This window comes from Bos indicus x Bos taurus, chromosome 25 (genome assembly GCF_003369695.1).
Source record: "Bos indicus x Bos taurus breed Angus x Brahman F1 hybrid chromosome 25, Bos_hybrid_MaternalHap_v2.0, whole genome shotgun sequence".
Classification (NCBI taxonomy): Eukaryota; Metazoa; Chordata; class Mammalia; order Artiodactyla; family Bovidae; genus Bos; species Bos indicus x Bos taurus.
Window position 1 is genome coordinate 32,523,546 of NC_040100.1, and position 15,437 is coordinate 32,538,982.

Sequence of the window (15,437 nt, forward strand, 5' to 3'; positions counted from 1 at the left end):
TTACAAGAATATGCAACAGAAAGATTTAGGGAACTCAGTGATCCAAAACCAGCTAAATGAGCTGGGTTTTTTTTTCTTCTTCTCTCTCTCTCTCTTCTTTTTTTCTTCTAATGTAAAGCAGTTCCAAGAAAAGTGAAGTCACGGCCCAGGGTGCTTATTTTCAGTTCTTAGAAAAGAGCCAATTTCAAAAGGGAAGCTTTGCAGCCGGAGCACACAGCCTGCCCTTGTCTGGTGAGGGGAGCTTGCTGATAAACCAACTTTGATTTGGCATCAGAAAACTAAAACCCCCGCCTGAGATGCATCTTCATCTGGTGATGTCAAGGAGGAAACGCGAGGCGAAACAGTGAGAGTTCTTAATATTCCGGCAGACCGCAAGAGCTCAGCTAACAGCTAAGACGCCGGGAGGGCCCAGGGCCAGCTCCGAGCTCCCTGGGAGCCATCGGCGTCTGCGGGGACTTGTCGGAGAGACACAGGCACCCTCGTCTCCCCACCTCCCACGCTCCTGAGGTAGTTCACTGCCAGGCGGCCCTATCGGCCCAATCAGAGATTTTTCATTCAGGCGTTTGTTACCAGGAATTAGGTGAGGATGGAGCGGGCAGGATATGGTTCTCGGCAGCCTGGGTTGGTCTTGGAGCAGAAGAGCCGGCTTCAGATAGAAGAGCCTGACCTCAGCAGGGCGGACTTCAATTTAAGGGCTTAGGGAGGCTACCGTACAATCAGCTCCAGGGTTACTATCGGGAAATCCAGGCTAATTGTGGAATAAACGGTTGGCCCAAGAATCCTATGACAGAGATGGCGTGGACAACATCAGAATGCAATGTCAGTGTAATCAAAAGTAAATGGTCAACTCTCTCTCCCAGCCAGGGGGAGCCTAAGGAGACATGCTGACTCTGTCATAGGGTGTCCTGGATGGGCTCCAAGAACAGGAAGAGGACACTGGAAAAAAACACTAAGGAAATCTGAATAAAGGGTAGAATGTGGTTAATAACATCTCAGTGTTGGTTCACTAATTGTAACTAATGTGTCATATTCGTGTTAAGATGTTAATAATAGGGGAAACTGGGTACAGGTAAATGGGAACTCTTTGTACATTCTTTGCAATTTTTCTGTGGACCTAAAACTATTCTAAAATACATATATATATATATATATATATATATATATATACATACATATATATATTTTTAAGAGGCAACTGAAGGATGTAAGTATGAACTTATTACCAGCAATAATCATTTGAGGCCTACCAAGTGCCAGGCACATGTAAAAGTGATTTACACACTTCCTCACTTATTCCCCACACCAGTGCTGTGAGCTCAGTATAATCTGCATTTTATAGATGAGGAATCCAAAGCACAGAGTAGGTGGGACAGATGAAGGGCTCATATTCAGGTCTACAGGGCTGCAGAGGTCCCAATGAGGCTCAGCAACAGTGACCAAACTCTGAACATACACTGACTCGAAACAAACTTCAGACAGGCAGCGAAACCCAGACCGGCAAGAAAAACAATATGCGTTTTCCGATTTCCCCACCTTTAAAAGAAGATGCTAGAGTTAAAAAATATAGCATACCCAGGGACTTCCCTCGGGGTCCAGTGGTTAAGAATCTGCCTTCCAATGCAGGGGACGTGGGTTCGACCCGTGTTGGGGAACTAAGATTCCACACGCTGTGGGGCAGCTAAGCCCACGCGCAACAACTAAAGAGCCTGCACACTGCGACCAGAGAAAGTCCTCAGCCCGCAACGAAGAGCCCGCACAGCCAAATACATATATGTGTGTGTGAGTACATATATATTTATGCATATGCATATATATATATGTATATTTATGTAAATATGTGTGTGTATGGGGCTTCCCAGGTGGCTCAGTGATAAAGAATCTGCTTGCCAATGCAGGAGCCCTGGGTTTGATCCCTGGCTCGGGAAGATCTCCTGGAGAAGGAAATGGCAACCCACTCTAGTATTCTTGCCTGGAAAATCCCATGGACAGAGGAACCTGGCAGGCTGCAGTTCATGGGGTCGCAAAAGAGTTGGACACAACTGAGCGCCACACACACACACACATATATGTATGTGTGTGAGTGTGGATATATAGCACATCCAAAACACAGACACTACCACACGCTGGTGAGGCTGTAGAGCAGGAGCTCCGCACACGGCTGAGGGGAAAGCAAAATGCTGTAGCTGCTTGGGAAAACAGTGCTACAGACTGAATATGTTGTCCCCTCCAAAGGACCATAGGCTGAATGTGCGCCCTCACCCTGCCCCAAATTCATAAGTTGAAACCCAGCCCCAGTGTGATGGTTTATGGGGCCTTTGGGAAGTGAACGGGATGGGATCAGTGCCCTTATAGGAGGCCCCTGGGAGAACCTCAACCTCTGCCATCACGTGAGGGCACGGGGAGAAGGCCTTGAATCTGCGAGCACCTTGACCTTGGCCTCCAGAACTGGAAAAAGTAAATTTCTGATGTTTTTAAGCACCCCCCACCACCCCCACCCCGCAGCCTATGGGGCTTTGTTATAGCAGACTGAGACAGTCTGGCAGTTTCTTACAAGGCTAAGACATAGGCTGACCATATAGACACTAACTGGCTCCCAGGCATTTACCCTGGTGTGTTGAAAACGTATGTCCATACAAAACCTGTGCATGAATGTTTACAACAGCCCTATTAATAACTGCCAAAAACTGGAGTCAAACAGATGTCCAACAATAAGTGAATGGATAAGCAAACCATGGTACATCCATCCAATGGGGGATTAGTCAGAGTAGAAAGAAGTGAACTATCGAGTTACAAAAGTACACGGAGGAACCTTAAATGCATATTGCTAACTTGAAAGAAGCCAGTCGGAAAAGGCTACAGACTGTGCAATTCCAACTATCCGACGTTCTGGGAAAGGCCAACTATGAACTATGGAGACAACAGGAAAATCAGTGGTTGCCAGGGGTTACAGGGCAGGGAAGGATGAACAGTCGGAGCACAGAGGTCTTTCAGGGTCCTCTGTGCTGTAACGGTAGATATGTTATGCATACTGTATGTCACAAAGACTGACTCTTGATGTCATTGATGTACTTGAGTTAATAATACTGTATCAATGCTGCCTCATCAATTTTAACAAAAGTATCACCAATGTAAGATGTTACTAACAGGGGAAAACTGAGGGCATGTAAAGTAACTCACTGTAAGTTCTGCTCTTTTTTTTCCCTAGAAATCTAAGATGCCTAAAAAATAAAATCTATTAAAAAGAATACAGCATAGGAAACAATTTATTGGTGGTAGAAATCAACTCCAGCAAAAGTTTACAGCAATGGGGAACAAGACCTGACCCCCTCCCTCCCTTGGCATTTACAATCTAAGGAAAAGTGAAGGCTGGGTAAGAAGCAGAGAGCAGCCACCCAACATTCAATACAATCACAACCAAACTCCATTCCCTACAGAAAACACCGTGAAGACTCTTATCTAACCAGCAGGCTGCCCCTCTCAGGGTCTCATCAAAAGTTATGAAGCAGGAGTTTAGTTCATGCCTGCAAGTCATTCTTCATCTTGATTTTCGTTTCAACAAGAAGTTCTGAGGGTGTTTCAACATCCCCAAGGGAAGGAAGAAGGGCAGGCATCCACGTCCAGCTCTGCGGAGAAGGGACCTCACGTGTAGGGCTGAGTGGCATCTGAGGCAGAAAGAGGGCTGTGTCTGTGAGAGGCCCCAGAGCCTGCAGTCAGAAAATGCCGTTTGACTTGCAAGCTGGATATGGAAGCTGTGGATTGAGGAGACACGGGGCCGTGAGGTCATTCCTTTTTTTACGCAGCCTCTTTTCCTGCCCATAACCATGCTTTTCATCTCCACGGGCCGTGACTGAGGTTCAAATTCGGCCTCGTAAAACAGGGCCGCGGTGGTAATGGAAAAAGCATCATCACTTGTAAAACTTGGAAAATGCAGCATGAGGTTTCTGTGTGCTTCAGGGAGAGAGAATTAACACAGAGAGAGCAAAAAAAAAAAAGAGAGAGAGAGAGAGAACAAAACATCTGCTTTTCATCAGCAAACAGTCAAAGCGAAGGGCAGCAGGGGCTGAGTTCACTGGAGTGTCCCAGCAGTTAGTGGTCCTGCATCTGGACCGCTCAGAGCAAAGTTTTCTGATAAACCTTTGAGAAATATATACTGAGTGATGTCTATGAAATCCACATGGTAAGAATGCAAGTTGCTCCAGAACTTCAGTTGTTTTTTTAATCGCCGGTTCCAACATCATCTAAGGAATATATATGCCTGTGTAAATCTTCCACTTCCAGCTCCCACAAGCTTTCGTGGAGGGGATTATCTGAAAGATCTGTCATCTTCACAGCCTGCAGGCAGGGCTCGGGGCTGCAGGCCTGAATCACTCCCATCACCATTACATACTTTCCTGGAAGAAGAAAAGCTGGGTGGTAAAAGTCCACACTGATAGAGAAAATACAAACAAAACAGAGACAGGAGTCCTTGAGAGGGTTTAACTTTATCAGGGAGGCAAACTGGAGACCCCCCACCCCACAAAAAAATGCAGACAGTAAATACCAAAATGCCAAGGTGATTAAAATACTTATATATCGATAGTAAATTCCACATTTAACCTGGAGAATGACATCCGTATCTTCTTTGGCTTCTGGTTTTCAAATGTTAATCAGAGCACACTGCATAAAGCTATCCTGCCTAAGAAATGGAAGAGATGCTCATACCAGAGGATGAGTTGTAATTCGATAATCTGCTCTAAGGCAGGGCCAGAAACCCCTGAGCTTTTCCCTTCTCCCTGTTTTTGCTCAATTGACGAGCCTGCGACTGGTCTCCATGCACGAGACTGGTCCTCTTTCTGCACAGACAACTCCTGACAGAGGATGGCTGGATGGCATCACCGACTCAATGGACACGAGTTTGAGCAAACTCCGGGAGATGGTGAAGGACAGGGAAGCCTGGCGTGCTGCCGTCCATGGGGTCGGGAGGAAACTGAACAACTCTGACAGCCCCAAAGCAAAAATCTAATTCCCCTTCATGTTGCCACAAGAACTGGGCAGTGAAACCACGTACCTCGAATTGGGACTACAAACCCATGGCCTTCCAACTGAGATCACAGACCTGGTTTAGGGACCCAATGAAGTTCAGGTTCTTGATGTCTTGTTGCAGAAAGAATTCAGTGAGAGACCAAGTGATAGGTAAGAAGTGGATTGATACAGAGAGAAACACACTGCACAGACAAGAGTGTGGGCCACTGCAGAGGGCAAGTGCCTCAACATGTGGCATGGTTAGCTTTTATGGGCTGGGTAACTTCAGAGGCTAATGAGTGGGAGGATTATTCCAACTATTTTGGGGAAGGGGCGGGGATTTCCAGGGGTTGGGCCACGGCCTACTTTTTGTTCTTTGATGGTCAACCTTGGAACTGTCATGGCGCCTCTGGGTGTGTCATTTCACTTGCTGATTGAGGATCAAGGTCTAGTTGAAGTTGACTTGTCTGCCATCTTGGACCCATCTGATTCTAATTGGTTTATGTTGTGTCCTCGGGCTGTGTCAGTTTTTCAGAAGTTGTGCCTTGCCCCTTCCCTCCTGTTTCAGCAGGAGCGGCACCCCCCAAAACACCCTATCGGTCCAGCTGCCTGGGACCAATCTCCACCGCCTCCTGCTGTCAGCTGGGCACATGTAAGCAAGTCATGGAGAGGGCAGGCTGCCATTCAATGATCTCATGACATATTAACCGCAACGCTCTTCCCATTCCCTTGGGGAAGTGGCTCTCCTTGAAAGCAAAACTTGGCCAGTCTTAACCACACAAAACTCAATTGTGTAAAAAAAAAAAAAAAACCCAAACACAGCAGGAAAAGCAGACATGCGGCCAGCCTCCACCGCATGCCCCTACAAGGCCGCTTTAATCATACTGCTTCCAACATCAGGGCTGGGTTTGCATCCAGGCCCCGGGGCTCTGACGGAAAGAAGCCAGGAGAGCTGATACCTTACCCTCTGGGCATCAGCCCCTGGTACTACATACTGAGGTTTCCCTGAACCCATCTCTACTTTCAACCTGAGCAAGTGACTCTGGGCTCCTCAGTGATGGAGGCTCCTTATAAAAATACACTTGACATACCCCTCTAAATAGGCCTGAAATACTGGGGGAGATGGAACTCTAGGAAAATGACTTAAGACCCAGGAAAAGAAGAACAAACCCACAGAGATCCCAATAGGAGAGGTAATCCACACAGGTGAAATCTGCACACAACGAGGCATACAACACAAATAGAAGGTTGTGTTATAACACAACCCAAAGGACTGAGTTGTTCTTGCCTTTCATGATCAGCCAACCCGGTTACTTAGTCTGGTTCCTTCTACCCACAGCCTCTCCCCGGATGAGTCTCTCTCCACTGTCTCTCCTTCCCCACTGTGCCCCGTCTCTTCCCCACTCACTCCCTTCCATCTGGCCTTCATCTCATGACCTCACAGGCCTGGATCAGTTGTCCCTCTTCAGTGCCCACAGCACCTTGCACTCAAGCTCAAGCCTATGACACATCACTTTGTGTTTTAATGGCTTGGTTACTCTTCAGGCTCCCTGTCTGAAAGTAGTTACCAACTTGTCAATCAAACCTTGGTATTGATTAGCAAGAGGAAATGGCAAGGCCCAGGCATGCAGGCATTCAGGCCAGTGGGTAAGTCAGATGGGTTTGTCAATGTGCAATGACCACTGAGGTACCTGTGCTGTGCTCAGTCACTCAATCTTGTCCAACTCTTTGCAACTCCATGGACCACAGCCCTCCAGGCTCCTCTGTCCTTGGGATGTCCCAGGCCAGAATGCTGGAGTGGGTTGCCATGCCCTCCTCCAGGGGATCTTCCCAACCCAGGGATCAAACTCTGGACTCCTGCATTGCAGACAGATTTCTTCTTTACTGTCTGAGCCACCAGGGAAGCCCACGCAGGTACCGACTGGTACCAACCTTATGCCAATGCTGGAGCCACCCATGGGAGACAGCCCTAGCTGGCCTTCAAAGAGCATTGTTTAGGGACCAAGACACCAAACAGCTCAGGCTACATGCTACACCAAGGGCCGGAAAACATTTTCTGTAAAGGGTTGGATACTAAATATTTTAGGCTTTGAAGGTCACAAAGTCTCTGTTGCAACTATTCAAGTCTGTAGCTATAATGAGAAAACATCCCCAGACAATACCTAAATGATTGTGTTCCGTGAAGACTTTATTTATGGACCCGGATATTTGAATTTCATATACTTTTCACGTGTCATCTTTCACACGAAATCTTTCGTTTTTTCTCAACCATTTGAAAACGGAAAAATCACTTAGCTCATAAGCCAAGCAAAAAGAGGTGGCACCCTGAGGTTTGTAGACCATGTCTAGATAAACACTGCAATGGAGGGCAGAGAGAGAGGAAGGCTGAAGGATGGGGCTGGGTGGGGAGAGAAGCGTGCAGGAGTATCACATCGTAAAAGCAATGGTCACAACCCTCACTATGACCCAGGAGCTGTGCTAAGGCCATTTTTAAAATGTACTGAATCCATACACCAGGCAGCAACTATTAGTCCCTTTGAAAGGCGATCCAGAAAGGTTAAGAACAATTCTCCAGGCAGAACATCCGAAAAGGGCCCGAGCCAGTTCAACCTAATGCTAAGAATAGTCGTCAGAAAGACACAGACCCCACCCTGTGGTAGTCTTGCCCAGTGGTTCTCAAAGTGTGGCCCCCAGGCCAGCAGCACCTGGGAGCTGCTTAGAAAGTTCTCAGCCCCATCCAGGCTAACTCTGAGGGTGGCGCCTGCCAGTAGTTTTAACAAGCCCTCAGTGTAAGTCTGATGTGCGCTCAAACGTGCACACCACTAGTTTAAAAGGAAAGAGTAGTGACTACAGCCTGACAGTCCCATGAGGGAGGGGTACAGCAGGGCCCCCCCACTCCTGGGAAGTGGGGAGAGCTTCCCTAAGGAAGGTACCCTTGAGTCCAGTCATTAGCGATGAACAGAAGTTCCCCACTACGGTATTTTCCAAAACTTGAGGTGGCGGGGTGGGAATCACCCCTGCGGAGGAGGCTTTGTTCCTGATGCTGGGGGGTCCCTCTCCCGGAGATTCCAGCTGGAAAGGCTGGTGCAATCCTAGGAACTCGTATTTTTTAAATGGGCTGCGGGTGATGCTTATCATCAGAACGGCTTAGGTGGCGCCTGGCTGGGAAGGAGCAGGAAGGAAGGGTATGGAGCCTGGTGACCATCATGCTGCTCCTGCGGCACTGCAAAAAGACCTGGAGGTGGGACGGCCCGGCCCCGCCTTTGGGCGGTACAAACCAAGGGCCAGCCAGGGGTTCGAATCCCGCCGTTACCTGGGACGAGGCAGGGCCGCCCGCGCGGCACCCGCTCCAGGCCGCGAACCGAGAAGGACCCGCTTGGGTCCCGCAGGCGCGCCTCACCGCCGCCGGCCTCCACCACAGTGCCCTGCATCCACACGGCCCTCAGCTCCAGCGGCTCGCGGCCCACCGCCGCCCGCGACAACCGCCACGAGCCCGGGCCGCCCTCCGCGTCGCGCCGCAGCTGCTCCGCCAGCACCTTGATAGGCGGCGACCGAGGCAGCCTCACGGCCGTGGGGCCACTGACGGACAACGAGTCCGTGGGCGCCGCCATTCTGCCCCGCCTTCGCGTTCCCGCCAACTTTGATGAGCGGGAGGCCAGGTCCGCGGCTACCAATCAGAGGCGCGCTGGCGGGGCCGGCCAATGGTCGGGGCCGGGAGGCGGGGCCGCCACGCCGAGCGGCCCCACCGCGCCCCCCATCACAGGAGTGCGCATGCGTATGTGAAGTAAATAAACGCCCTGCCCCACAAGTTAGGAATGAACGGATGAAATGAATTAAAAAAGAAAAAAATAAATGAAGGAGGGAGGTAAAGAACTCCTTGTCTCCACGTACCTCAAAATTTGGTGTGCACGCAAATCATTTGAGGAATGTGATAATTCATCTTTACATCGCCTGGCCTAGTACGATTCTCTGAGGCTAATCAGTTCAGTTCAGTCGCTCAGTCGTGTTCGACTGAGGCTAATAAATACTAGAAAATACTGAAATGAACAGTAGCAATGATGAAGCTATGTTTATTGTCAGTTATCAAGAATCGAGTGGAGAGATAAGGCTGGAGAGAGGGACACGTACAGCTAGTAAAATTGCCCATTTTTTATTACTATGTTTATTTATTATACTTTATTTTTGGGGCTCCAAAATCACTGCAGATGGTGACTGCAGCCATGAAATTAAAAGACGCTTACTCTTTGGGAGGAAGGTGATGACCAACCTAGATAGCATATTCAAAAGCAGAGACGTTACTTTGCCAACAAAGGTCTCTCTAGTCAAGGCTATGGTTTTTCCAGTGGTCATGTATGGATGTGAGAGTTGGACTGTGAAGAAGGCTGAGCACCAAAGAATTGATGCTTTTGAAATGTGGTGTTGGAGAAGATTCTTGAAAGTCCCTTGGACTGCAAGGAGATCCAACCAGTCCATTCTGAAGGAGATCAGCCCTGGGATTTCTTTGGAAGGACTGATGCTAAAGCTGAAACTCCAGTACTTTGGCCACCTCATGTGAAGAGTTGACTCATTGGAAAAGGCTCTGATGCTGGGAGGGATTGGGGGCAAGAGGAGAAGGGGACGACAGAGGATGAGATGGCTGGATGGCATCACCGACTCGATGGACGTGAGTCTGGGTGAACTCCAGGAGTTGGTGATGGACAGGGAGGCCTGGCGTGCTGTGATTCATGGGGTTACAAAGAGTCGGACACGACTGAGCGACTGAACTGAACTGAACTGAATAACATTATAAAATAATTTAAGTTAATAAGATATGTTACTATATTTTTCACAAAAGGAATTCATGTTCATTATAGAAAATTTAGGCAAGGAAATCTAGAATCAGAAAAGAATTGTAGAAATCATTCAGAGATATCCACCCACTGTTGGTGTATTAGTATCCAGGTTTCAAAATATATACACACAAATATTGTTTTGTATATTGCTTTCAGTTAATAATAAATATCTTTCCAAATCAACAAATATCCCTCTGCTTCCTCTTGAGTGACTGTATAAGATTCTATTTGTCTCATCACCTACATGACCAATATCCTAGAGGAGGACATAGGCTATTTCCAGCTTTTCACTTTATAAATTGTTACAGCGAACCTTACAGTGAACCTACTTTTTTGGTTCATGTTTCGGATAAATTTCTAGAAGTGGAGTGAAAGTCGCTCAGTTGTGTCTGACTCTTTGCAACCCCATGAACTATACAGTCCATGGAATTCTTCAGACCAGAATTCTGGAGTGGGTAGCCTTCTCTTCTCCAGGGGATCTTCCCAACTCAGGGATTGAACCCAGGTCTCCTGCATTGCAGGCAGATTCTTTACTGGCTGAGCCACAGGAGAAGCCCAAATGCTTCCTAAAACTTGCATGTCCTCAGTCAGTCAAATCCTAAACCAACCAATCCTGTAAGTCAAGACCAGTGGTCAGGAGACTTTGTCCTCCTGGGACCTACTGCAATACCAGGCTTAGAGTCTTCATCAAGAGCTCCATTTTTATAAAGCAGCTAAGACGTATTGGAAAAGACCCTGATGCTGGGAAAGACTGAGGGCAAGAGGAGAAGAGGGCGAGAGAGGATGAGATGGTTGGATGGCATCACTGACTCAATGGATATAAATTTGCCCAAACTCTGGGAGATAGTGAAGGACAGGGAAGCCTGGCATGCTGCTTGGGATCCATGGGGTCATAAAGAGTCAGACACAACTTAGCAAATGAACAAAAACAAGACGTACTGAACAAGGCTCTGTCCTTAGAGCTTTGTAGGGAGACTGTACTACAAAGGTGGGGAAACAGGTTCACAGAAGCTAAGTGGCTTGCCTGCAGCCTCCCTGGAAGTAGCCTCTGTAGGGTCCTGGGCTCTATACCTCAACCCTAAGCTGTAGAGTAACCAGATTCCTAACTTGGAAGGAAGTGGGGATTTTAGCCAAGAGAGAGTCTCACCCCTTCTAGCCTGATGGGTCCCTACTGGCCTTACCCAGGGAAGGCCAGGAAAGTGAGGGGGAAGGGAGTAAAGACAGGAATTTCCCATTGTTCTCTTGGCCTTCAAAACACAGGTCCGGGGGGCTCCTGCCCAAGCGGAGTGGGTGCACCGTGGGTCCCACCTGGGGGCTGCTCTGAGGTAGGTGTGAAGGTGGTCCTGGGTGTGGTGGCAGCAAGTCCTCCCAGAAGAGGAAAGCATCTTAGGTGAGAGGGATGAAGAGGACAGGGAAGGGGGAACTCAGACAGAGGGAAGGGGCGACCCAGAACTGAGTTGGAATGGGTCGCCTGAGAATGGGCGAGTGACATGGAAGGAAAAGAAGGAGAAACTGGAACGAAGATGCAGCCTGAACCACACCTGAGAGTCTTTTCCTTCCTTACTCTTTGGACATGACTGGTACCTGAGACTTTGATTTGGGGCCCATTTGGTTTTTAAACTTCAGGAGAGATCATAGTATCTTGATCATCTTGCTTTCACCACACCCACTATGTCCTGCTGCGATAGGGTTTCTTCTGCTTGGGAACCTACCCCTTCAGATCACCTTTCTTTGAGATTTTCTCAGATCAGATCAACTTCCAGGCTTAAAAACAGTGTGGGCTTCTTTGCTTTGGCCATAAGAAGGCTTTAGCCTACAATGTTGAGCACGACCTAACATCAGCGTTCCCTCACCCATATAGAGGCTGCTGTAACCTTAGATAGAGTTGACCTACTCTGCTTTATGACTTTTCCTCTTCCTTCAGTTTAAATTATTCAGTTTCCTTTACCATGTGACTGCTTATCTTGACAACCAGTAACTAGGTAGTGTGACTGAGAGGTCTGTGTTTTTTTTTCTTAGAACTGACCTGGATCATGATTTTGAGATTAAATACCTATGCTGAAGCTGAAAAACAAAACAACCCCACAAGTCTGGGGACCTTCCTAGTGGTCCAGTGGCTAAGACTCTGAGCTCCCAATGCAGAAGGTCCAGGTTTGATCCCTGGTCAGGAAAATAGATCCTGAATGTTGCAACTCAGAGTTCACACACCACAATGAAAGATCCCACGTGCCGCAACAAAGATTGCAGATTCTGGGTGCTGCCACTAAGACCTGGAGCAACCAAATAAATAAATAATATTCCACACACACACACAAATCTGAACATATCAGTGCCCAGTTTATAACCTCCTGATGGTGTCATTCCTACACCTGGAATATGAGCATTCCAGCCAGAGTGAAATGCACCAGGAGGGCCCAGAAAGGAGAGAGAGAAGGAAGCACTGAACAAACGGCTAGGATTTTAGAACAGCTGGGAGACAGAGTACAAACAGAGGAGTGGGAATAAAGGAGGTTGTACTTACATAATAACCCCACTCCTTATCCCCGTTTTAACAGATGATGAAACTGAGGTTCAGGCCAATGACAAGTTTAAGGCCACACAGATGGCGAGGGGTAGAGTCAGAATTCAATCCAAGTCCATCTGACCCCACACTTCATGCTCCTTTGACCACACCTGCATCCCACCTCCCCATCAAAGATGCCTCCGGACATTTCTGCTCATGCTTCTCTCTGCCCGACGCGCCTCCCCCAGCCTCTCCCAGCTGGCTCAGTCACCACGTGCCTGCCACCACCAGGACTGCTTCTCTTTAGGGAGCCCTTCTTGAGCCCAAAACTGGAGTCAACGCGTACCTTTCAGACCAGGCAGCTGACACCCCAATGCAGGGTTTTGCAGCCTCAGTCCTAGTGACAGTTGGGGCTGGGTAACCGAGTGTTGAGGGAGTTGTCCGATGTGCCTTCTGGGATATTGAGCAGCATCTTTGGCCTTCACCTCTAGCTGCTGGTAGCAGTGAGCAACAAAAAGTGAGGTAGCAAGGTGGCGACAAAAAGTGGCTTCGGGTGTCACCAGTGTCCCCTGGAGGGTGAAATCACCCCCTGCTGAGAGCCACTGCCCTCATCTGCAGACTCGCCATGTTCTATCTTGAACTATAAATACTTGAGTCTGAGTCTGTCTCACCAGCAGAACAAAGGTTCAAACTCTGGGGCCAACAGCGGCCCAGCAGGTAACCCCCGTGGAGCAGTGACACGCTGGGCTTCGCAGGCCCCAGCCGAGGGGCCGATCACACTCAGCCAGTGGTTGCCACATGAGAACGTGGGTCCAAGCACTACATTTTAATGTATAATCTCCACATTTAAAAAAGTGTTGGCAACGTATTCAACTCTAAAACAGTGTGCATGCATACTCAGTTGTGTCCAACTCTTTGCAATCCCATGGACTGTAGCCCGCCATGCTCCTCTGTCCATGGGATTTCCCAGGCAAGAAGACGAGTGGGTTGCCATTTCTTACCCCAGGGGATCTTCCCAACTCAGGGATCGAAACTGTGTCTCTTGCATTTCCTGCATTGGCAGGCAGATTTTTTTTTTTTTTTTCTTTTTTTTAACCACTGCACCACCTGGGAAGCCCCTAAAACAGACAGACAAACATACAAAGACTCTGTGGTCCTGAATGCAGCCTGTGGTCATCTTGGCCCAAGGGCAGACAGTCTGCAAGTGAGGCCCCTAGAAGGTGAACTCTGGTCCTGGCACTGAGCAGCTTGCATGTTCATTTATGGAAAGCTCCTTGGAACCTCCTGCAAAATATCCACAGGGCTGGGCTGAGTGTTTTACCAGTTCTAGGAGTTGCAAAATTAGGTGTCTCAAATTATTGTCCTGAGTAGACAGCTGGGGTCTGCCAATACATGCTGGGTGAGCCCTTCCTTGGTGGAGGGCTATCTCCCTCCCCTCCTGCCACCCTTACCTGGGGCCTGGAGCCACCCTTGTGCAGGGCCTTCCCAGGCCCCAGCTTCCCAGTGAGATCACAGATTCCTGGAAGGGAGTTTCCTGCCATGAGGACAAAGGTAAGGCAAGGGAAACGTCTGTGCCTTGGCCTCACACTCAACCCACTCATTCACCAGATCAAATAAAAAATGCTTCTGATTGCCAGGAACAAAACCAAACCCCAATGCCCAAGGAAAAGAGTTTGCTCTGGAAGATCATCAATGCAGTAACAAGGAGATCAAACTGGTCAACCTGAAAGGAAATCAACCCTAAATATTCACTGAAAGGACTGATGCTGAAGCTGAAGCTCCAGTACTTTAGCCAGCTGATGTGAAGAACTGACTCATTGGAAAAGACCCTGATGCTGGGAAAGATTGAAGGCAGGAAGAGAAGGAAACCACAGAGGATGAGATGGTTGGATGGGACACTGATTTGTGACTGTTGTCAAGGAACAAAGGCAAAAACAGGATTTACAAGAGAGAAAAGACCCTGATGCTGGGAAGGATTGAGGGCGTGAGGAGAAGGGGATGACAGAGGATGAGATGGTTGGATGGCATCATCGACTCAGTGGACATGAGTCTGAGCAAACTCCAGGAGATAGTAAAGCATAGGGAAGCCTGGTATGCTGTAGTCCATGGGGTCACAAAGAGTTGGACACGACTGAGCAACTGCACTGAACTGAATGGAACATCTACAAAATGGCAAAAGCTGTCATTAGCCGAGCGCTTACTATATACTAAGCACCATGCCTCGTGCTTTATGTGCAGAGTCTGTAATTCCTCAGAACAACCCTAAGCTGTAACTGCTCTTTTTTAAAATTTTATTTATTTATTTTTGGTTGCACTGGGTCTTCATTGCTGCACACGGGCTTTCTCTGGTTGCGGCAAGCAGGGGTCACTTTCTAGTTCTGGTGCGCAGTTTCTCCTTGTGTGGCTTCTCTTGTTGCGGAGCCTGCGCTCTAGGCACTCAGGCTTCAGTAGCTGCAGCTCGCAGGCTCTAGAGCTCGGGCTCAGTAGCTGTGGCTCGAGGCATGTGGGATCTTCCTGGAGCAGGGATTGAACCCATGTCCCCAGCATTGGTAGGTGGATTCTTATCCACTGTACCACCAAAGAAGTCTGTAAGTGCTTTTCTTAAGTCCATTTTATAGATGGGGAAACTGAGGTATGGACAGGTGATGTGACCTGCCCAAAACCACACAGCTGGTAAGAGGTAGGGCTAGGGATTCCAAGGCTTGGGACCTGGACAAAGAGTCCCTCTCCCATATTTTTCCATAATCAGGACCTCAGAGAAGTGGGCTCTTACCTGCTATCCTGGGTCATCACCAAGGTGAATTCCTCAGGGAAATTTTTTTTAAGTACAGGTTCTGTCAAAAAGGGGCTTCCCTGGTGGCTCAGACAGTAAAGAATTCACCTGCAATGCAGGAGACCCAGGTTTGATCCCTAGGTTGGGAAGATCCCGTGGAGAAGGGAATGGCTACCCACTCCAGTATTTTTGGCTGGAGAATTCCATGGACAGAGGAGCCTGGTGGGCTGTGGTTCATGTGGTCGCAAAGAGTCAGACAAAACTTAGCGACTAAATGACAACATCTAGTCAAGGCTATGGTTTTTCCTGTGGTCAGGTATGGATGTAA

The 15,437-nt window shown here is 48.4% G+C and overlaps 1 protein-coding gene across 1 annotated transcript; it reads right to left on the reverse strand.

Annotated features, from left to right (window-relative positions):
• Positions 1–3,245: 3,245 nt before the first annotated feature.
• On the reverse strand, positions 3,246–8,651 carry RMI2 (RecQ mediated genome instability 2). Its single transcript, XM_027527583.1, has 2 exons — positions 8,315–8,651; positions 3,246–4,391 (listed from the first exon to the last, which is right to left on the reverse strand). Exons 1-2 carry the CDS (start codon positions 8,610–8,612, stop codon positions 4,216–4,218), a joined length of 474 nt encoding a protein of 157 aa, XP_027383384.1. The 5' UTR covers positions 8,613–8,651; the 3' UTR covers positions 3,246–4,215.
• Positions 8,652–15,437: the final 6,786 nt, after the last annotated feature.

Bases quoted from the DNA above. Each gene is read 5' to 3' on its own strand.
- RMI2 (XM_027527583.1), bottom strand. From the start codon at position 8,612: ATGGCGGCGCCCACGGACTCGTTGTCCGTCAGTGGCCCCACGGCCGTG. The intron at 4,392-8,314 runs GTAACGGCGGGA...TTCTTCTTCCAG, and splicing joins GCGGCCCTGCCTCGTCCCAG to GAAAGTATGTAATGGTGATG.